At 40.0% G+C, this 23,982-nt stretch overlaps 1 protein-coding gene across 3 annotated transcripts in view; it reads right to left on the bottom strand.

Moving 5' to 3' along the window:
* syt7b (synaptotagmin VIIb) overlaps positions 1 to 18,937 on the bottom strand; it is a 142,788-nt gene extending 123,851 nt beyond the window's left edge. For 2 of the 3 annotated variants that reach the window (XR_015776493.1, XM_042487660.2), the window contains exon 1: positions 18,004 to 18,933. Coding sequence is in view for 2 of the 3 variants with exons in the window: in XM_042487660.2 (XP_042343594.2) it covers positions 18,004 to 18,052 (49 nt within the window). In the remaining variant the exon portion in view is untranslated. Of the gene's footprint in view, positions 1 to 18,003 lie in introns of all 3 variants that reach the window. The other variant, XM_088077153.1, reaches the window with a different exon arrangement.
* Between the last annotated feature and the right edge of the window lie 5,045 nt (positions 18,938 to 23,982).

Below are 23,982 nucleotides of genomic sequence, written 5' to 3'. Positions count from 1 at the left end.
AACAAAAACATATCATGAGTGCTATGTGAGGGGTGCATATAGGCCTTTAGGATTTAATGAACACATATTGTGAGCGGTAACAATGAATATAAACAGAACATTTTTTGGTTTACAATTAAAATTCCACAGATTAGCTTTACACCATTTATTAGAAATTACAAATAGTTGACATTTCTACAGTCTTGAATGGTTTTCTTACAGTGTTTTTAATTGGGAATTTTGTTTGACAAAATATGAAATCAATTAATCAAACCTGAAAGCAAACAATTAACAAACATTATGAAAAGAATAATGTTGATTTTGTAGCATTTTCTGGGAAACAGTTGCATTTTGGCCATCACAGCTTCTCATCACTGTTTGAATGCACCACCACGCTTGTTTTCCACATCTGTCCACATGTTCAGCTTCATTACAACAAGTTAACATAACCTTAACAAAAGTCAAATAAAGCTAGCTCCTTTTGCCAGAGTGTCAAAAAGATAACGCATGAATACTTTTGATACTTTTTATTCTCTCTTTGTTTCTTTGTCCACTAAGTGTTGTCCATCAAGTCTTATGGATATTGTTACAGTGTAGTTTCATAACAGTTTTATCCACAGCAGAGAGAGCAGATGAAACGTTTTACTTTTCTCCCTGTTAACTCATGTACACTGTGCTGTGAGCCAACTCACGCAACGTCAGTGTCTGTGAGTATTAAAACCATCTATATGATAAATGAACGTGAACATTAAACACAAGTGATCAAAGCTTTTATCAACCGAATCTGGATAGATGATGTAACAAGTTGTAACTTCTTTTGCGGCTTTGAAGAAAATGAATGACTGGTAACTGAAGCCAGTGAGAGTCATCATCAGAACTTGAATCTACATAGAAGATGCTGTTCTTCTGCTTTTTGTTTTAAATCCACTTGTATTTACATATTTAAGGTGGTGCTAGTCACATCTATGTACCCCTGCTAAAGAGCCGCACACTGTATTCTGTATTCGTACTGTATCTGTCAGCTGTGGATGAAATGCAGTGCAACTACAGGAAAGGGAGTTCATTTTTCCTCTTTTTGTCTATCTCTCAGTTCACTGTCTATAGCGTCTCCATAACCCCTCATCTACCTTTCTAACACATTATTCATCATGCACACGCTCACACACAGTTGCACACTCTTTCTGCACTCCTCTTTTTTTGCTATTTTTTTTGTTATTTATCTCTGCCTTTATGTGTCTGATTTGTGTGCTCCTGTGATCCATGCAGCACGCCATTGTTTTATGATTCGGGGGCCTTAGTGCCACAGCAATCTAGGACAACATCATAAGGAGCAGACACTGCAAATACTGTGGCATATGTAGAATAGAAAGACACAAAGAGATAGAGAGAAAGAGGGGGGGGAAATTGATGAATAGAGAGATTACAGCATGATGGATTTTTTTTTTTTGCTGGCACAGTTTTAAGGAAATAGGGGGCAGACAGTAGTCTGATGATGTTATCTGAGTTAATCTTCATAATATCTATCTACTATCTGTCTGGAAATCGACTGAGCATTTTTCCACTAAGATCCAAGCTTCTCTTCCTCAGGTGTGCCTTTTTTTGAGAACATGAAAAACCTGAGAGTACCCTGAAAAATTCAGGATTTGGTTTTGTATCCTCTTCTTATCCAACTTGGGAATATCCCACGTGGTCTCTTGATGCTTCCTCTAAATTATTCAGAGCATTTATTTATAAATAAACACTGACTGGGCTTGTACCCAGCTGTCTGGTTCTCTCTCCTGTAACCTCCAGCAACCAATCAATCCAACCAAGTAAACAACCAGAAAACCCACCAACCAGCCCCCAAAACTCTTGTTTTATGTCCTGCTCACTGTACCTCTCAATAAATCACACCCTCTCTGCCTTCCTCTCCTTTCTTTTCCAATAATTCTCTCGTACATTTTTTAGGCACGCTCGCGGCTTGGCAGTCGGTCCACCACTTTGGTCCTGACTGAAATATTTCAGCAAGAATTGGATGGATTGCCTTGAAATGTTGTGAAGACATTCATGATCTCCAGATGATGAATCCTAATGACTTTGCTGAGTCTCAAAATTTCCGTATAGCCTGACTGACTTTCTCTCTCTCCTTCTACTACACATTGACTTTTGTGGTTTTGAGTGAAATGTCTCATCAAAACATACTCACTCATCAAATACTGACACTTGGTTAGTGGCCCTACATGTAAAACTATGACACTCTTAGTACCCCTCCTGCATCAGTTTTGAACGCTCAGGGATGGCGTGTCAATTCGGGGTCATTTCATGCATTTTGTCTGTTCAAACTAAACTTCGGTTTTCAAAAAAAATGTACCGTTTCTGCTTTTTAAAAGCACACAGTCTCAGCCCCCTTTCTGAGAAGCTAGCATGGCATGCTAGTTGGTACCACCTGACTCCTGGGGTCTCCTAGTTTGACTTGATACTGTTTATTGTAGCTTTAATACTCAGCCTGGTACATCCTCTTATAGACAGGAATGCGGGTGGCACTTAAAAAACCCCAACGCATTATGTATGAACCTTGATCACAACACGATTAACATTTTAACACTGACAGCCCTAGACAAAAAAAAAACATTATAGTTTGGCTTAAAATAAGTATGTTTGTTACCAACGTAATGTAATGTCACATGACATATGTCACGTATGTCACGTTTTATACAACGGCAGTTGCTCGAAGCATCAAAAAAAATGATGCTGCCTGGTGCATCTCATGCTGCCTTTGAAGGACACCTTGGTGCATGAGGCCCAACGATCAAGCATCAGTATTTGCAGTCCATTCTCATTCCAGACTCACCAAATACCTTCACTTTGCCAGTGCATTTGGCGTAAGTGCATGCACCAAAATGAATCTTGCATATCCACATGACAAGCATTTGGGAGATGTCACTTAAGATCGGACAGAACTGGTCGCACATGAAATGCGAAAGGACAGTATTGAAATGCTGCCAGCAACAGCGACACATAAGGAGCATGAGTGCACCTTTTGGGGTGGGCAGGAGGGGAGATAAATCAGTTCTACAAACCACTATCATACGATATGAATGTGATGTTTTTTTCCCAACACTTTACCATTTGCCTCTTATGTGTAATCCTAACTATCCGTGCCAGCACGTACATTTGTTGACAGTCCACATTGGTTGCCATGTGCTCATGTCATCTAAACATAACCATGTGCTGCATCATCCCACAATGTGCATTTGTTAATATCACAGTAGCGCCATCCTGGAGCATAAACAGCTGATGGAGAAGAATACCTAATAAGTCATAAGTAGACGTGGATGACAAAGCGGCACCATGTGACAAGTTGGGATGAGAATGTGTTAGTATTTGACAAGGTGAGAGTGAGACTGGGTTGGTCTTAACAACTATTGGAAGGATTATCATGAAATTTGCTGCACATATTAAAATACAAATACTCTGATTTTCCTGATTGTGAAATGAACTGACAAGCTGGACATAAAAAATGGCACCTTCGAGACAGACGCCAGGAAGGATACATCGTAGTGTATTATTTCAAATATACTGAACCTTGCCATAAAGTAGGCTATTGATATAGTAATCCTACAGCTCCTATAGTAATCCCTCTTTCATGCTGAAGCCAACCACTGTGTCAGACTCTTGTTAAAATCTTATCAGGAGAATGGTCACAAACACATGTTGATAACATGTTGATTCAGAGGAATCTCTGACGCTGTTTTATCCCGTCTTACTGTGTCTGTCTGAGACGGGTGAAAATGTCTGGGCTTAGTAGTGCATAAAGGTAGAACTATTGCATATTTAGGGCCTCAGCTGGCCCAGCCTTGGGCTTATTTTCTGTTTCTCATACTTGAGATAAATGCGGAAATATTGACTCTTCTCTTCCTTGAATCTGTGTTTTTTTTCCCCTCTGCAAATCATCTCTGCTTCTCTCTTCCAAATCCTCAATGGAAGTGCCATCATTGCGTTGCATCCTCCTCCTGTTCCTTCCCCTCTCCATTCTTGGCCACTTTCCATCACTATAATTTAAGCAGTTTTGAACGTATGATGGTTTTAGACATACAGGCAAAATAAAAAAAACAATCCATTAAAAGCAGAGGGAAGGGAATTGAAGGAGAAAGGAGCAGAAGTGACGCCGGAGCAGGAGAACATCAGCTTGACACTAATGCAAAAATTGATGTGGACATTTTCACACATCATTGCAAACGCAGTCACACGCACATATGCATGAGCAAACACCCTCATTTACAAACGGGTTGGGACCCCCGATTTGGCTAACCTGTAAACAAACACGCTCATATTTCTTCACCTCATTCCCCTGTGGAGGGGACAGTATAGATAGCTGATAACAAGAATATGGCAATTACATTCATCAGTGAACAGGTGGTGGGCGTTTAGTTTTAATGGAAAATATGGGTGGCTTGTATCAAAAGGTTGTGCAGGTCATTCCAGGCTTTTAAAGGCACTTTTTATTCTATATGTGCATTTATACTTTCTAAATAACCTTTCTGTCTTTTCTGTGGATCCTCAACATAAACCCACTGAATCCACTGTAAGATACACAACAGTATCTCACAGTGCCGGCCATACAAACAACAGATAATAAGAGCTGTGCACCAAGACTGAGCAGACTACTGATGAGTGAAGGGAGGAGAGAATACATATTTGTAGTCAATAGCTACTCAGGGAATACATGAGTACTGTACAAATAACTGTACAAAACATATCAAAGGGAAAGAGTAATGTGCTGCACAATCAAGAAGGAAATCTACAAAAAAAAAAAGCTGGAGAGACAGATGGGAATTCAGTGAGAGAAGTACATTTAATTGCAACCTGCTAAGAGTTTTCTTAAATTAATTCACTGCCTCTGCAACAGCCTGTCCGGTCTGTTCTTCAGGAGCAAGGCTGAGTCACCTCCATACCCTCTGAGCCTCAGGAGAAGAACGCTGCCGCAAATCTTCAGCTGCAGCTGCTCAGCGGCCCTGAGAATGGACACAGTGGCCGCACGGTGACCAGGTGCCGAAGGCTGTAGCAGACATCATCCTCGGGGGCCTCCGTCCAAGGCGAGCCACCTCACCCAGCAACGCAGACCGCTGCTTTCATCGTTGAGGAAGAGACAAAAGTGGGGATGTGCCAGGCCTCAGAGCAGAGTGAAACTGGCAGGTGAAGGTTGACGGGGGGAAGCAGCTCAAATTCTCAGACATTACAGTGCGGATTGTCAGGTCAGACATTGTGCCTCTGTCTGAAACAGAGGGGGAGGGGGCATTTGCATTCTTCAGCCGCCTCATCTGGAGAGACAGTCAATCAACAAAACTTAATTGGCAACAATTTTAAAAATCATTTGCCATTTAACTCTCTATAATGTGGCAGAACTAGTCAGTTAGCACATCTGTGAGGCTGAACCGAGGCATAATTAGCAGGTTCTCATTACAAAGTCGTCAAATACCACCGCTTTGTCAGTGATTTCGCCATAAGGTACCGACACCAATAGAGTCCTTTTGCGGCAGCATGATATGCTGCTGGGTGGCTTCAGTTTGTAATGTGTCTGGACAGAGCATTTAGTAGTGTTTTTATATGCCGGCCCGTACTCATTCAGAACTCGTAGAATAGCGCCACTCTGTCAGGGCTTATAGCATAAGTGCGCAACACCAAAAGGCACCACTCACATCTCCTCTCATTTTAGATCACTTCACTTCCTGCGCTTGTCTTCTCCCACTAGGTCTGATTGTCTCCCTCACCCTGACTACTTTCATCTGTCCCTCACTGGTCCTCCAACCTGTTCTCACTTCCCCAATCAGTGTGTCTCTACTTATACCTGCCCAGTTCCTTTGTTCTTTGTCAGTTCATTTTTGGTTGGACTTCTGTTGCCTGCTCTCCTGTGCATGCCTGCTTTCACCTTCCTGATTGTGGGACTGTGAGCTTTTTGAGATGAATCTTTGAATTCCTCCAGCTGCCTCTTTTGTTGTCTGCATTTGGGTCCAAGCCTGCTACCTGCTCTCCAAGACCGTGACAGTTTATACCATAACACGATGCAGAAAAGGTGCATACAGATTTGCCGGAATGCAAAAAATGATGTGACTGATGCTCAAAATGTTCTTGCAGAGGACCCCCAAACCTCCTGTTTCATATGTCAACCCCCAGTGTCTAAACAAAACCTACGCCATTGTTTCTAAAATGAACAGAGGGGCAGGTTTATTGGAATATAGCCTAACTGTTCGCTGGTGGAAACCACCCAAATGGCAGAAGAAGTAGGCAAAATTATCACAACCCGCCCAATTTAATAAAAAGTAGCCCAATCTGGCGTTACTGCCAATAGATACATATTACCATCCCTGGAGCAATGCTGCTAACATGTCTAAAAATATCAAATATGCTCTGATTCCAAAATCTCCAACTTGTGAAATTTGAATTTGCTGCTTTTCTATGATTGTTATATTACTGTAGACTGAATATATGAGTTTTGTTTTGCTTTTTTTATACTGTTGTTCAAACAAAACTCATTCAAAGACTGGACTCTGAGAACTGGTGGAGGGCTTTTGACACTTTTTCTGACCTTTTATAAACTAAAAAATAAGTCTGTTAATCAAGAAAATAAGCAAAAGATTGCTAATATAAACTAATATAAACAGAGAGTTGAAGCCGGGATTCTCACAAATACGCTGTATATTTTCTATATTAGTCTGAAAAACCATCGACTGGGATGTCATTGACCCTTGTAGCTGGAGGCCAGATCAAACAGTAAATTACAGGGAGTGATTACGACGTGACTTGGCCTGACTCTCAGTAACCTCATACTGCAGCTAATCATGCAGGTTTCTGCAACTGCATGAGCTGTATCTTACCTCGGATTTAACAGAAACTGATTTTGATGAATAATGTAAGACATCGTTCCCAGGACAGCTGCCCTGAGGAACCACAGACCTCTGACAGCCCAGAGAGCGCTACATTTATCCAGTCTGGTGCACAAGAGGTTAACGCAGATGTTTTAGTCGAGGAGAATACTTGTCAATCATGTATTGTACATCTTTTTAAAAGTGAATACCGACTGCCTATTCAGGGCATGAGCGAAAGTTTGCAAAAAAAGTGACATGAGAATTTGTGCCAAAGCAAGAAATATGGTAAGTTTGTGTCAATTAAGGTGAACCCAGCAGTTCTAATATGCACCAGCTCTCCATACAGGCAGGGGCGGATATAAAACAATGGGGTCCTGGGCTCAGATACTCCTAAAAGGCCCCACCACCTCAGGTACAAGACACACAGACTTAGTGGAGTTTTTGAATCTCTTTGTAGTTTTAATGCATCTTTTAACATGTCTCTTTGTTTTCTGTCTCTTTAAGGTATAATTTTGCCACTTTTTGTGTCTCTGTAGTATTATTGCATCCCTTTGTGGTCGTTTGTTGTCTCTTCAAAGTATATTTGTGAGTCCTTGTTGTTCCTTTTCATCTCTTTTAAATCATTCTGTGCCCCTTTGAGATGTATTTGTGTATTTCTTGGTAGTTTTGTTTAGTTCCTTTTCATCACTTTGTGGTCATTTGGTGTTTTTTAAGGTATATTTGTGTCTTTTTTTTGGTTGTTTTATTTCTTTATAGTCATTTTGTGTGTCTTGGAGGGTCATTTGAAACTCAAGGTATATTTGTGACCTAGTTGTAGTAGTAGATTTGTGAATTTTTGTAGTCGTTTTGTGTCTCTTTGTTTTTCTTTGCATCTGTTGCTGTCATGTTGTGTCTCTTTGAGGTATATTTGTGCCATTTTGGTTGTGTTCTGTTGCTTTGTAGTAACTTTGCAACTCTTTATGGTTGTTTGCTCTCTCTTTGAGATATGTATGTGTATTTTTTGATTGTTTTGTGTCTTCATAGTCATCTTGTGTCACTTTGTAGTCCCTTTGTGGTCATTTTTGTTCAGTAATTCAACCAGGCCTACAGAGTCCACAAGACAGGCCTCCACGACTCTCAGGACTCCGCATGCTACCTAGACACAAGCCGGTGCGTGCTCTACCCCCTGGGGGACGCTTTGGTTGGGATGTCTGATGTGCATCAGACAAAGTATAAACCTAATTAACTGCGAGCTAAACATTCGTGCTACATTTAATAGTCCCTGAGAGCTTCTTTGCATTAGCTTATTTAATTATATTGCCTCTCTACTACCTGTAATGAATAATTTACCAGTCGGACATAAATGTTTTTGCCGGGAATAGGGATCCAAAACTGGATCAAACGAAAGTGCAGTGCATCAGTCAGGCATCAGCAATGTATTATCATAAAATTTCAAAGTGACACAATAAAGAACTGCAGTGTGGATGTTGTAGAAGAGGACGAGCGTTGGTACAGTAACAGAGAGCTGGCAAAGAAAAGAAAACTGAACAAAAGAGGAGAGAGGAAATGAAGGGGAGTGACAGTGACAGCAACATAGCTATTTGAGATCACTGACGCTACCTCATCAAGACTTTTACAAGTCCAAGACTGTTAGTATGCATCTGCGCATGTAAAAGCTGACACTATTCTCTGTATTGGCAGGAAGATCCCGTCGGTGTGTAGCTCCTTCTCACCATCTGTTCCTGGCTAGACTGCTGCTATCTGTTCTTATAATATCCTGTTCGCCTCTCTCAGTCTGGGTGGGGTGCACACGTCTTGTATCTGGGTTATTTCCTATTCTTTGTCATCCATCCTTCTATCTGTTATTACAGACAGCCATTAATCCTCCACTTAAACAATTAATTTTTGTGTCCTGTTCAATAATACTGGGGACAGCCAAGTTACACTCTTACTCTTCATGCGACAGTGCTCCTTTCTCTCAAGTCTAGGCAGGAATAGAGACCACAAATAGCCCTCCGCCTTACTCATCCTGAGAGCCTCTCAGAGTCACACAAGGCCACTGTGGATTGAGACAGGAGTCCCAAAACATATCTTTCTCTCCTCTCCTACGTATCTACCAAAAATAAAGATAATCAGCACTTTGAGTTTGTTGGGCAGAAGTGGGTTTCCAGTTAGGGCCAACCAGAGGGCCTGTGAGAAGCGTGACCTTATCTAAATAGCTTCACTGTTCATTAAGCTTCTAGAAAAGCACGAGAGTTTTCCCAGGAGACAAAGACTACGGTTACATGCACACCAGTATTCCTCTATTATTCTGAATGTGATAATATTCTGAATTTGATGCCGGTCATAAAAACAGCACATTCCGTTTAGATATTCCGAATCAGGTCGTTTTACGAATTTAGCATTTTATGATTAAAACATGGGATATGCTGGTATTAATCAGGTTTTGGAGCATTGCATGGGCATGTATACAGCAAAGGAATATGTGTCTCAACTGGGGTTTTCGCTGCTGATTGCAACGCTCGATCTCTCGTCTGTTTACGGTCCACTCTATACGTTGTCATGGACAACATTGTAAACAAACTAACTCGCAAACAGTTTGCAAAGCTGTGGGGTAGAGATGCATGCAAAAGAAAATCCCTCATATCTAGTCGGAAGAAGAAACAAACCTGCCTTTAAACTTTATGAAGGACTCAGATCAACAGATTTTTGGATATGCACAAATATTGCCGTACCGACCTTTTCAAGAAGGTGAATGAAGGAAAGAGGGAGTCCAATGAGTCCGCCACCAGTGGGAAACTGTGAAAAAATCCTGTTTTGATGCAAAGAAGCAAAATGACAAGCAGCTCTGGCTGTTCTCCATATTTTGATGTGATAAGTGACATGCTGGGGCATGTTAATCAGAGTATGCATGGTTGCATGTAAACGGGATTGTTTGCGGAATATTCATTTTCATTAGACATATAAACAGCTTAGTAGGAATATTGTCTTTTTCAGTGGTACTGGACTTATGGTGCCAGGTGGCCCTCAAACCATTTTCTCATTCACAATAAAAATAAAGTGATTCATATTGGGAATTGTTATTGTACTTTTACTATACATAAAGTGCCAAAGTGCATAAAACAGCATCAAAACAGAGCTTGTTTATTCAAAAAGTGCCAGTGGAGGATGCCCCACGCCATCTGACAGAGGTCCTAGCTAAGCCATTAATGTCCCCAAATTCTAGAAACGACCTAAAATCAGACAAATGTCCTGAAATCCTACAAATGTCCTAGAAACATTCAGAAATCCTAGAAATCTCTTAAAATCCTAGAAATGTCCTAATAATCTTAGAAACATTCTAAAATCCTAGAAATGTCCAAAAATCCAAGAAGCTTCTTAAAGTCCTAAAAACATCCTAAAATCCTAGAAATCTCTTCAAATCCGAGAAACATCCTAAATCCTAGACACATGTATGGGGCTACAGCGACTGGCCCCCGGTCTCCTGGCATTTTGCAAAAGTGGCACCCAAATAAGCAGTATCCTGATCTACATGCATCACAACCTAATGGCTGACAGGTGAAAATTAATACCTAGAAATACATGTGATTACATGCTATGCACTCTGGGAACTACAGAGAAAAGGAGTGAGAACAGTCTTCAGACAGAAATGTGTGTGCATGTGAAGATGTGAAGATTCAACACTTTCTTGCTGTTTGCATCACACGCTTGAGTCAATGCTCAAATAAATCTGTCATATATGTTAATGTACACAGAGGCATCCATCTATCTCGCCTCACAAGTCTTATCAAGACATCACGCTGATTATATTTAGTGGAATAAAATCTTTTTTTAAAGATGTTAAATGTATTGTTTTTGTTGTCAGCATTTTACCAAACAGAAGAGCTTGGAGAGCACCTTTTTTTCAAACCTGTAAACATAAATCAGGATCAAAAAAGAAAAAGACAGATCCAGCTTCTTCTTTTTCTATCCTGTGTCTTTCTGCTCTTCACTGTCAGTGTCTAGAGACCAGTGTTGCTTCATGAGTTCACTGATTAAAAAGCATAGTGTATGTCTCTTTCTCTCTTTTGCTTCCTCTTCACAAGTACTCACTACTGGGAGGCATAACACAGATATTCTCTCAAAATCTAGACAGCCTCTCTCTCTCTCTCTCTCTCTCTCTCTCTCTCTCTCTCTCTCTCTCTCTCTCTCTCTCTCTCTCTCTCTCTCTCTCTCTCTCTCTCTCTCTCTCTCTCTCTCTCTCTCTCTCTCTCTCTCTCTCTCTCTCTCTCTCTCTCTGCCTCTGTCTCCAATTATCTATTTCTGTCTTTCTCAACCAGCCCCCTATATCTGCCAGTAACATTTTCAGCCCACACTGTTAGTACAGTGGTTGGCTACTTTCTTGATGTATCTAGATTCCAAAGTCTCTTCTCTGCCATCTCTGGCCGTCTGTTTTTCTTGCATGTTACTACTTATCAATAATTGCGAGGCACACAGTAACACCCAGACGAGATGGTGAACAGGGTCAAGCATGAGAAAAGACAGAAGCCAGGCGAACGTAGAGAACAATTAGGATGCTGTCTTTCGCATGGACTTGCTGCTGCAACAGAGTTATGTAAGAGCACAGGCATGTGTAACCACACACCACTCACACACACAATACACAAATATACAGTCTCTTCTTACAATCTTACAATGTGTTTGTCTGTGCCAACACAGTTTTATGATGGGATTCAGAGTCATACAAATACATTATTTGAATGTGCTCTAATATTAATGACCCTCCATGTGACAGTTACCAGCAAACAACATCATGAATGTCTCAAAAGTGCCTAAAAAATTGAGCCCTTTTTTTAGACTTTTGTAAATTGCTTTTTCTTTTTTTTCATAGACAGTTTAAAACAACTTTTTATCTGGACTTTCTTTTATTTGCATGCACAACCTCCTTTTCTGAATTATGCAGTATGAACAAATGCAATATTAACAAATAAAGAGTAACTTAACACCAGACTGAAAAGCTTAGTGTGGCTGCCCTTCAGTGTTTCAAGCCTTTTTCACCTGAGACCATACGCAGGATCACTAATGGGTGTGGTGAGGACCTCGGCTCTGTTGCACCTGTAACCACACCCAACAGTGATGCCATAGGTCCCCAGAGTCAGCCTGTACTTCTTCTTTATTTTTATGGCTTTTATTGCCTTTAATTGACAGGACAGTGTGGCGTGAAATGGGGAAAGGGGGGGCATGCAGCAAAGGGCCGAGGCCAGATCCAAACTGGCGGCCACTGCGGCAAGGACACAGCCTCTGTACATGGGGCGCCGCTCTATTCACTGAGCTACCAGGCTACTGTACTTATTCTTAACTCATAAAATAGCACAGCTTTGTCAGTGCTTTTGATGTAAGAGCAGGATGCCAAAAGGAACCTTTTGCGTGCGCTTGAAACGCCGCTGGGCGGTGTCAGGTGTTATTATACACTGGCGGACAGCCAGACGGCACATGCCGTGTCCACCCTAAACGCGCATGGGCAGTGTCACTTCAGAGCGCAGCCGGGCTGAGACTGTCCCGCGCTCATAAAATGAGGCAGTGTGGCATTAGGTTGAAATGCTGCCAGTAACAACATAAAGTAAGGAGGGAGAGGTGGACAAGAAGAACAAACCCGGACTTTGATCTGGCAGTCTGGTGTTCACTTCTAATGCGAATGTGATGTTTTTTTCCATACCTACCCATGTGCCTCCTTCCACTAAACCTAAGCATCTGTGACTTTGTTGCCTAAATCTAACCATCCATGCCAGCATGTGCGTTTGTTGACATCCCAGTGTTGTGCTGTTGCTGCCTCAACACAACCATGTGCAGCGTCATTCCACCATGTGCATTTGTTGACATCACAGCAGCGGCATCCCAGAATGTAAAGAGCAGATGCAGAAGGATACCTGACCATAATATTTGGACGTGAAAGTCCACTGCAAAGGTGTGGTATGTGACCACTTCGGATAAGAATGTGCTGAGTGGACAAACCAGCTGCCAGGGTCATTTCTAACTTTTAGCAGGCCCTATAAAATTCTGAAAATGTTTTGTCCCACTATTTCAATTATTCATGAGTTGGCCGTCACACTAAATCTGTAATATATTTTATATGAATATCTATGAGATCAAATTCTGCTTTTTTAACATAGAAAAACATTTTTCATTTAACTTGGCTGCATCAAAACAAATATGTTTAATTGGAAAATTTAATGATTGTAACTGATAGTAACGTGTAAAAACAAAGATAGTTAGTTTAGAGCCCTCTGTCTGTCAGTCTGTTATCACAGAAATTATGGTATGCACCCCAGATGCTGCCATTAGTCTGTTGCTGGCCAGCAGTGGGCCGCCATCAAAAGATACTTGCCACCGAGCCTATCAACTGTTCAGGGGAAAACCCTGAGAAACTGTATGTTTCGGTGTAGAGTGCAAGGACAAACAAAGTGTTTTGTCATTTAATTTGGAGAGCTGACTAGTTGTCTGTTAAAGCCGTGGCTTTAGAAAAAAGGACATTCCCATAGTGATACAAAAGCACATTTTGGTTATTTTATTTACAACTCAACAAACCGACAAAATCTGCTGACGTGTCTCAACATGACGTCTTCATCAGAGGAAAAAAAATGTTTTTGTTGATTCTTTGATTTCAAATTGTACACCACGAGGGAAATCATTTTGACATTTAACTGAAACTGAAATTCATTCAGCCTGCTCAACACGCACAAACCCGTCTCCCTCTCTGCGACACATTGCATCTTCTTTTGGCCCTCCCTCCAGTCTGACTTTTCTCTTCAGCTATCATTATGATGTGAACGTCTATCATATTCCTCTTTGGTTGTAAATATGTGTGCAGCTAAGTAGAACAGAGCAATAATTCCCCTTTCATGGCCTCAGCGTCTCGTCCCTTGAGTCTCTAAATCTAAGTGGCTTGCTTCCCAACACTGTGTCTCAGAGTTAAACAGGGAATACAACTACCTTTGTCTCAGATTTTATTAATTACTGCTCTGTCTCTCGCTTCTCTTTCTTGCAGCTTGTCTCAAACCACTAATAAGATTCCAGCCCATTAGTTATGAACCATAACATAATTAAACATTTCCCACTGAATCTGAATACTACTAATATTAAGCAATTATCTCCAACTGTTCACGTGTCGGACTAATAATGATTCTCTGCTGCACCTTGCATTGAGGCCTACTTGACACCTGACATTTACACCTGCGCCACTTTAGAGAGTATCTCTGCTTATGCTCCACAATGCAGCCTTTCCTCTTATTCACCACACGTTTTATCAGATACAATTCACTGTACTCCTCTAAAGAAATACACAATAACATCCTGTAGAGAGCAGGTTATGTAGTCTACTCTTACTCAACAGATTTGGACAGCCTGATCAATGAGCTATTCAGAAAAACATGGACCTTACATTGTGGCATCAAATTTAAACCCATTCACTGACATCAACACAAATGAGGCTCAGCTCACTAGAATAAATAATTGCAGCATGAAGAGCTGCCAACGTTTAGATTCACTGTCTTTTTATGAGTCATTATGTGGCAGCAACCAGAAATTATATCCTGATGACGTCAAGGCGAGAACCCATATCCGAGCCACACATACAGGAAAACTGAGCTACTACTGACTAAAACGGTAAAACTCCACAGATATCCCTCCACCTTCTAACCTGTTTATTTGTGCAGGGCAGCGGCGGGGGTTAGAGCCTCTCACAGCTCACATTGGGCAAGAAACAGGATGAAATCTGAACAGGCTGTCAGTCTATCGCAGAGTTAACACTTGTAGACAGGCAACCATTTACTCACATTCACACCTGCATCAAATGTACAATCTCCAGTTTAACTAACGTGCACCTTTCGAGCCATGTTAAGAACAGTGTACTTGTATAATTCTGTGTTCATTTACATTAATTCAGAAGGAGACTCAGTTTTTATTGACTTTTAAAGATATCCAATTGAGTTCTCTGCAACGAAGTATGCAGATTTTAAAGGGATAGCTCACACGAAAATCTAAAATACCTACTTTTCCTCCTACCTGTGGTGCTATTATTATATATTACTTTTTTCTAACTTTATATTTTATTTGTTTTTACAAGTTTTCAGGTAATTTTCTTGGACTTTTTATTATTTTCTTTTAAGTTTTAGGTAATTTCTTCTTTCATTGCACATTGCCTTTTTCCCATATTTTTGAAAGAAAGAAAGAACCAATTTCCTCAAGGGTTAACTTGAAAACATCTCACAGAATAAGGGCGTGGTGAAGGCCTGAACACAAGCTATATTTACAAAGCTTTCACCTTTTTTTAGGTTATTTTGGGGGGAGGCATCTTTTCCTTTTATTGATAGGACAGGTTGAGGTAGACAGGAAAGCTGGGAGAGAGAAGGGAGAATGACACACAGCAAAGGGCCACAGGTTGGACTTGAATTCGGGCTGCTGCAGAGGCCCGAGCCATTTGGAGCGCGCACTCTACCAGGTGAGCTAGAGGTCACCCCAAACCTTCACCTCCTGCTAACCAGCCTTGTCTTGCATTACAAAAGTATGCAGTTGAACCAACCACAGAGCTGACAGAACAATGGCTGAGCATCTGAGAGACTAAAACACAAAAAAATAGTTTATGAGGTGTATATGATGGGAAAAAAAAAACAAATTGCAAAGAATAATATAAAAAAGGCCATAAAAATATCTCACTGGAAACTCATTAATGCAATATTCACAGGAAAAAAGATCTGCTCAAAATGAATCTGAATTTTTCACAGAAACTTCCTGCAGTTTTTGCATTTACTATTTGGGTTATTTTTTTACAGATTATTAGTTATTCTGTGGCGATATTGTTATGCATTGAACATAATATGAAATATGCATAAAATATGTCACTTAGTCAGCAGTTGTCAGTTTACTCAGCAGTCATCAGTTCACTCAATGACAGAGAAGGGGACCCTTAAGGAGAAAGTTTAGGAACCACTGGTGTAGACTACCCTAATTTAATGCAACGTGACAATTAACGCTTGGGGCTGAGCATATACATTTTCTGATAATGAATCTGAGCTATTGATCTGATTCAGTTTGACACAGCAGACAGCCTGTAACCATAAAACACCATCTGCTCCAGTTGAGGGTTTAAGCGGTAAAACAGGCTATAGCCTTAAACATTAAAGAACTTCAGGCATCTTTAAAATGTCACACACAATAAGTTTCACTGTTAACAGCTGTTTGTCAGAGTAACAGATTTACTGTAAAGACGGATAAAAAAAAACCAGTCAGCTTGCTTCTTTTGGCACAAAGTTTTTCATTATTATTGTATTACTGCAGTGTTACTGTTTCTGTTTCATCATCACATCAGTTTTATGGAAGATATTTACTTCATGAAATAAATGTAATTTGAAGTGAATGTTTACCAGAGTATGGTGATGTGAGCATTTGTAAACCTAAAAAATATTAACATCAGCACTTCATACTTTTTAATATCACACACTTTAATTATTTACTGTATATTTCATTGAGATATTTTGCTCTACTTTTTTACCCGCTGGGGAAATCAACTAAATGAGGAGATGTTTCCTGGAATTTCTATTATCATTATTACTACTGGCTGCTGTAATGCTGCAATTTCCCGTTGTGATTAATCAAGTATTCCATCAATCTACCACTATATTCGTTGTTATTATTATCTGTAGTGGCAGCACTGTTATCACTGGTGTTTATTATTATTTTTTCATTATCAAAAAGTTGCTTCAACTGCATTTACAGAAAACTTTTACACCAGTATTTTTTAAAATAAAAAAACTGAGTGCTTCAGTGTGGCTGCTGTTATGTTTTTCACCTTTTCACCAATGCTTTTTGACTTGCACACCTCTCTCTCACACATTCCCTCCCACTTTCAGACTCTCTCTCTCTCTTTCTCTCTCTGTCTGACACACACACACACACACACACACACACACTCACAAACATATGCACCTGTCATGTAATCATGAAATCACTTCTAGTTGCAGATGGTGACTCATCTTTTGTCCCTGGTGAACCCATATCTGGCAATGAGGTCGTAAGACATTTTGATTTTGGATGAGGGACGATGCAGAGTGCCACTGAGCAGGGCGCCACTCACCACACAGGGAACTCCTCACTGAACAGCATGCTTTACAGCTGGTAAAAACAAAGATATTAGCCAGCCATAAAGCTTGACAGCTGCGCATAAAAAAAACAAAATACTGTATTCCCTTGCCAGCAATATTAAATCATTATCAGCATGCTGCTCGGATGTGAGTTTATAGAGAAACACTTACTTTGGGGTATAGCGTTCTCAAAATTTTAACTAAAGACAATAGGCGTCTGATCTGAATCGCACTGCTGATACCTCACTTATTTTACATTTGCATGTGCAGTTGGAGTGTTTTTGAATATTGCATGCAATAAATTGGTGATACAAGTCTGCAGGTTATGCATGCCATAGACACACTGTCCATAAAATGATGCTGAACATACTCCATGTGGGTGTGGTGGACACAAGTCAAGTCCTATTGGTGTTTATTTAACAATGTATAATAAGACACAAGCTGCGTCATGTCGACAGACAGTCAGAGGCAAATCTCCTTCAGCATCAGGTGTTAGTCAGTGACCTCGACCTCAGTTCAAAGATTAGGAGTTAAAAAATACAATGCATGTCTCTGGTAGAGGCATCACAAGCTATTTACTCCATCATTACTTATCCTGATGGAGGGGTTCGTGTCATTACACACCGTCTGCTCTCTAATTCTCCCCTCCGACCACAACGGAGGACACACATCCGTGGCGACTCAATTACAGACAACAGTGCAAACACACGCACCTCGCAGCTACACCGACACGCTGCTCATCAATATGACCGAGGATGGATGACCTTGTGCATTTACGCTCAGGTCACCTCGTGCGAAAAACGACACAACAAGTGCTCAAGTGACTGTCTCTCACAGACAGTCCCCACATTGCCACCTTGGGGTGTATATGCAACAGCCCTTCTCGCTGCCATGCAAGGCTCTTTTTTTGGCGAAAGGCAGACAGGCAATAACAGAAACCATCACATCTTGTTGGAATGACCCCCAGCATCATTACTTGACATCAACATGACACACTCAAGGGCATCTGGCAACCAACGCGAGAGCTTTGAACTATACAGAGGATTAAACCCATCCACCGATGGCCGCTGAAATCTTTGGCTCACCTTTGCTGTTATCTTCTTCTCTGTTGAGATGCATGACTCTTCTTACCATGTACTCATTTAGGCTTTCTTGTAGCAAAGCTGCGCTCTTTTTTCCCCCTAAAGAGTTTCTCAAGATCAACTCTTATTCCAGCGTGTGGTTTCCTTTTTTGCCCGCTTATTGTCTTGTTCGGCTGGCACGCATGGACGCGCCTGCACTTGTGCGTCCTCCTCCTCCTTGTTGTGCTGGATGGAGCAGGTAGTCTAGGTGATGTTGGGGAGTCTGCGTGTAATTTGTGCTCTCTCTCTCACTTTCTCCCGCTGTCTCTCTCAGTGTCTTTTCCCCCTAAGCCCAGAGTCGCTCAAAGGGATGGTCGCAGCAGAAAAGGTTTTAGGGAGGAGACGGCAGGCAGACGGGCGGGGTGACGTGAAGTAAGTCGGTAGGAGGTCGTCTACTCAGCTGAGGGGAGGAATCCGTGCGCCCTCAGTGTTGTTGACCATTTCATCTGAGGCTCCAGAGAGACATTTTGCGCACACTTTCACTCCCAAACTACACATTAATCAGCGGCTCATGGTGACAGAAATAAATTGGGATATTCTTATGCATAATTCGTGTTGTTACAAAGATCATTATCGCTCAAAAATGAACGCCCATGGCAATAAAACACAGCTTTCAGGCTTGTTGTAGCCACCCATTTTGATAATAGTGGTAATTATGACAGACAGCCGGCTATATTAATCCATATACAGTGTAGTATAGAGGCTTACCGCTGCTCTGTGACATAGAGAGCGCAGATGGAAACACAAGTATTGAGAAAAACCTGGTATTTGAGCCAGAAATTAGATGGATATGTTTCCCACAGTCAGTCCCGATCATCAATCATCATCATTATACCGGTGATTAAACGTGAAATAAATCAATGGGATTCACGTGTGATCTCGGCGCATACCTTTTTTACGCACAACCTGCCGAAGTTGTAGCCCACAACCTCTCGCTCACGTGTTGAGCCTCTTTAAGGTTTTTTCATTAGTGTCAGTGTCACGAGCTGCCCGTGTGCTTTCATAATGACCATCATGCCATCACAGCCGATAGGCCCATACAGTCGATAAGGCGCATTTACTCACCATTCACGTTCGCCCAGAGCCACGCGCGCAGCATGGCTCACTGGCGGTCTCTAGTGTTACACATCAATCAGTGGCAGTCAGCCGGCTGCTGATAGCCGGCACCATCCCTCACATGCAGTATTATCATTATTATTGTAGGCTGTTAAATATATAAGATGTACCAAAGCTCGTCGTAATTTTAATACTTCCAACGCTGAGTTTGCAGAGAGGTTTTTAAACAACGGACTCCTACAATTTTGATTTTTATACAGCTGGATAGAAATTATTCTCCTTCTCATTGTGATGAATTTCATGCTGTGTCTCTGTTCTCACGTTAGTTGTTGTGTAACATGAGATTCATCAACCCTCCTTTTTGCAAATATGAAAAAAGTAACAGAGTGAATTTTCAAAACATCTAAACTATCATCTAAACTATGGTGAGATACACCTGGAAGGTTGATTTGACGCTGTCAATGTAAAATCTGACAGTTGATTTTACTTTTCTTAAAAAATCTAGGAAATCGATTGCCTTGAAAAATGAAATGAAATATAACTATTAATTGTAATTCATATTTAGGATACTTATATGCAATTAAGTTCACTTAAAATTTGGTTATGTTTGCTTAATTTACAATAAGTTGTTGCAATTTTTTTTTTAAAAATGACATGTTTACATTAAATTAATCCTTCTACTTTTTAGCAACATTGGTAAGCAAAGTTTACTGTGCTATATATCTATGTTCTGCCAGTTGCAAACTAGTCAATTATATTTGCCTTTTCTTGCACATGTTAAGAACACAGAACTCCCAAATCTCTTAACTTCATCATTGGCAAAATCCTCTTTATGATGATCAAGTTAAGTCATATTAACTTGCTATTTGAGTAGCTAACACTTCAAAAGAACAAGGTAATTTCATTTTTTTTAAGTTGTAACAGCTTCACAAAATTCAGTAAAAATAGCTAAATTTCAAGTAAACTGGAAAGGAAACATAAACTAAGATTTATAGCTAGATATATTTACTTTCCCTTTTCCTTGTCAGATTTGACAGTGTTGTCTCATATATATATATATAATTATAACCTAGAAACACAGAGCTCTCCTGAGACAATTGCAACAAATCTTCACATATTTATCACATCCATTTACACATTTAGTGCAACTACTATCTTCTGTTGCTATTCCTGTTATTTCCACATTTTTTCATTTAAATATTTCACTCGCAAAATGGCTAGTCTATTAGAATAGGCTGTCAGTTACTCACCGCATGTTATCTTGAATTCGTGAAGAAAACTTTTTTTTCTTGCATGCATCCACAGTGAATGAGAATCCAGAGAGGGGAATAGTCTTCATGAATAAAACTCACTGGGACCCTGTTTAACAACAGCTAGACTACATAAAACACACGTTTACAAACTCTCACACAACTCTAGCAGTATAGTCGAAATCTCTACTATCCAGTTGTGTGCTCAGTACTTTCCAAAGACATACATTTTTTTCGCTAAAAGTTACAACATAAAACACTTCCGTCTATGAGTAGCGCGCCCTGACCGTGCCAAAGGACGCGCCTGCGTGTGAGCTCTACCTGAGCAGGGCGCACGCGCATGCCGAGGCAGGTTACCCAGCCATGCATGACACTTTTTGTGATGTGTTTTAAATAATAGCGTTTTAAGTAAATAAACGTGTTTGAGAAGTACTGAGAATTAATCGGATAAATGAGACTTGGATTATACTGCATGAGTTGTGTGAGAGTTTGTAAACTGTTGTTTTGGTTGTTGTTTAATTTATATTGGAGTAACTCTTCTTGCTATAAATATCCGTTCAGATCCCTCGTCCATTCCAATGGACATAACTTGTCTAAGACGTCTAGATCTATGATTACTGTCATCTGACACCCAAATGCACAGACTTAGTTGATGATATCTCTATACACCAATCACAGTGTTTTACATCACCTAAAGTGGGCTTGTGGTAAAGCCACGCCCATTTTCAACAAGCATGGCTTTTTTTTTTTTAGATATCCGTCCATTGGAGTGGAAATACTTTAATTTGATTTTGTAATGATGCATTAAGTTTATGATGCATATTACTGATTATGTTTTCACAAAATTCATATCAGATTTTGAATTTTTCAACATACTGTCTTCTGGAGAATACAAAACAAAATGCACATGCAATGCGTTTTAAATAGGGCTGTCAGCATTAATGCATTGATTGTGATGTGGTTAAGGCCTGTACATATCGCGATTTTTTAAAAAAGAAACATTAATTGCTGTCTGATATTCCTGACTTTATGAGGCTGCACCCCGCTGAGTTTTAAAGTTATCATAATGATACTGATATCATTAGAAACTAGAAGACCTGAGGAATTCAACCACGTCATGCTTGCTCCAATAACAACAATGCTCTGAAGTCAGGCTTAATTTTGGCGACATGACCATATCACAGGGGTCCCTTGACCTCTGACCTCAAGATATCTGAATGAAAATGGGTTCTGTGGGTACCCATGAGTCTCCTCTTTACAGACATGCCCACTTTATGCTCATCCTGTAATATTTCTTTGCTGTCATTTGATTGCTAATCAAGGCAAACAGGTAAGAATTGCTTTAACCTTGTCAATATGGACCTCAAAACTGTTTTGAAATGCAAAATAATGGAATTTAAAACATGTGATTAAACAGTGCGATTAATTGCGATTAACTGCTGAAATTCTGTGATTACTTGTGATTTTAAAAATGAATTGTTTGACAGCCCTAATTTTAAAGTATCATTTTATTAAATTATGCCAGTTAACCATTCATGGAAAAATAAACTTTCCTTTTTTTGTTAAATAAAGGTCAGCTTAAACCCTTTATTGTCATTTTTTATGAGTGTATTTAGAATAAACATCCACTAGTACAATATTTTATGTATGTGTGTTTTTATGCATATTTGGGTTGTGAACAGGTTGATAAAATATAATAATAATCCACGCACTTTTTACAGGGAAAGTCCTAAACATGCTTTGTATGTCCTTAACTCTTTCATTACCTAAAAGGTGATTTCAGAGAAAGAAAACATCCATATGTCGGATTGTTGTTGTGCTTCGTCTCAGCAGCAGTTCAGTGCTCTGCTGTGTTCACTCTTTGTTCTAGCTTCTTTGTTCTAGCTCTTTCAGTCTGACGCCTCTCTCATGATCACACCTCTGACATCTTGTGAGATTTTTGTGCATCTGTGTAAAGCAGACAGTCTGCGGGTATATAGCCTTGCTACTTGTGCTTTATGGCATGTGTGAATCCTTTTAATCTACTGCACACAGAACGCACTCATTTCCTGAAAAATTATGCTCTCTCTGTGTATCAGACATAAGACAGAAACAGCTTTTCCTGTTCCAAGCTTCTCATTGCATCAGCTCTCTTACTCACCCTCACTTTTTCCTCACACTATCTTTGTGATGAATATTTATTAGCCTGTCACAGTGTCTTCTCCGAGCTCAAAACAACACATTCATCAACACAACTTGAGGCTTGCTTTAATCCTCGAGGGGTTTTTGGTGACGTTGCATAATGTCTTCACAAAGATTTGCTCAGTGTGTGGGATGCTGTTTTATTTCAAACAATAAAAGACAGGTTCATGGGCACTCACGAATTCCAGGTAATTTTAAAGCCATTATTTTGCAATCAGCTCCATTATAGTTATAAGCATTAAAGTAACCCAGCTGAGAGCAAGTGCACAGCCGTTCTGGGAATAATGTGCTGTATTGTTACAGTGTTTTATAGGCCTCAGAAAAGCACAAGTCAAAGTCTGAACTAAACCACAGGGGGGCCAACAAATATGAAAGTGCATTTGATTTTATGTATCTTTGTTCAGCTAATTGCTCAATATTATGTCAGTCATATTCTTGGTTATTGCTATCTGGAGAATAGATGAAGACATTTGGAGTGAGTCAGTGTATTTTTTGTTCTTGAAACTTTCTTTTCAGAAACAGACATGAAAACAAAAAACACGTGGTTATTTGAATTTTATTTAAAAATCCAAAAATTAAAAACAAGCAAGACGTATTTTTCAGTGTCAGAAATGGAATATACAGAATATAAATGCCACTTAATTTCCCTTTTGTCCATCAAAACAATAAAATAAAATATGAAGAAAACAAAGATGGAAAAAGCCGTCAGTTTCTCTGAAACTTCTGGTTTCAGAGAAATCAATGCGTGGGCGTCAAAATAGTCAGCGAGAGAATTTAAGAGTGAAGACTGACCTTATTATTATAACCTGCACTGTAATAGCTTTGGAACCATATTCTGACATCATTTTAGACTTGTCAAAACAAGAATTTTCTTCACGTTTGTCACATTACTGTGCAGAAGTCAGAGTTTTCTCTGCACAGTGTGTCATGAAATTCTGCAACAAAAATGGAAGATTTTATTTTTATTTTTTGCATTGGAGAGAAAGAAACTTTGCACCCCCCAAAAGATGCAGATTTTACCCTTTTGTTTAAATCCCTTTAAAGGGTAAAAAAAAATCCCACCATAAGGTGTGAATGTGAGCGTGTCCGTCTGTGTCAGCCCTGTGATAATCTGGCGGTCTGTCCATGGTGTCCCTCACCTCACACCCAATGTCAGCTGGGATCAGCTCCAGCTTCCCCGAGACCTTTATGAAGATAAACATTATAGAAAATGAAAAAAAAAGGTACTGAAGACCACAATTTCTTGGCATTGTTAGGGGTCCTTGATTGTGGCCGAGATTATTATGGGATGGATTTAACTGTAGCAAATTTGTGTCGCTAAACATTCATTCTGTGAACTCTAATCCAGCAAAGTACAACAAAATAGGTTTTGAGATTTATGAATTCTTACCTTTATGCAACCAAGAAATGGTTGATGTGTTATGTTTTCAGAATGATGAAGACAGTTAAGGAATAA

Source organism: Plectropomus leopardus, chromosome 1 (assembly GCF_026936395.1).
Source record: "Plectropomus leopardus strain MGB_pleo_1.0 chromosome 1, ASM2693639v1, whole genome shotgun sequence".
Lineage (NCBI taxonomy): Eukaryota > Metazoa > Chordata > Actinopteri > Perciformes > Serranidae > Plectropomus > Plectropomus leopardus.
This window is presented reverse-complemented; position numbering and strand designations above follow the sequence as displayed.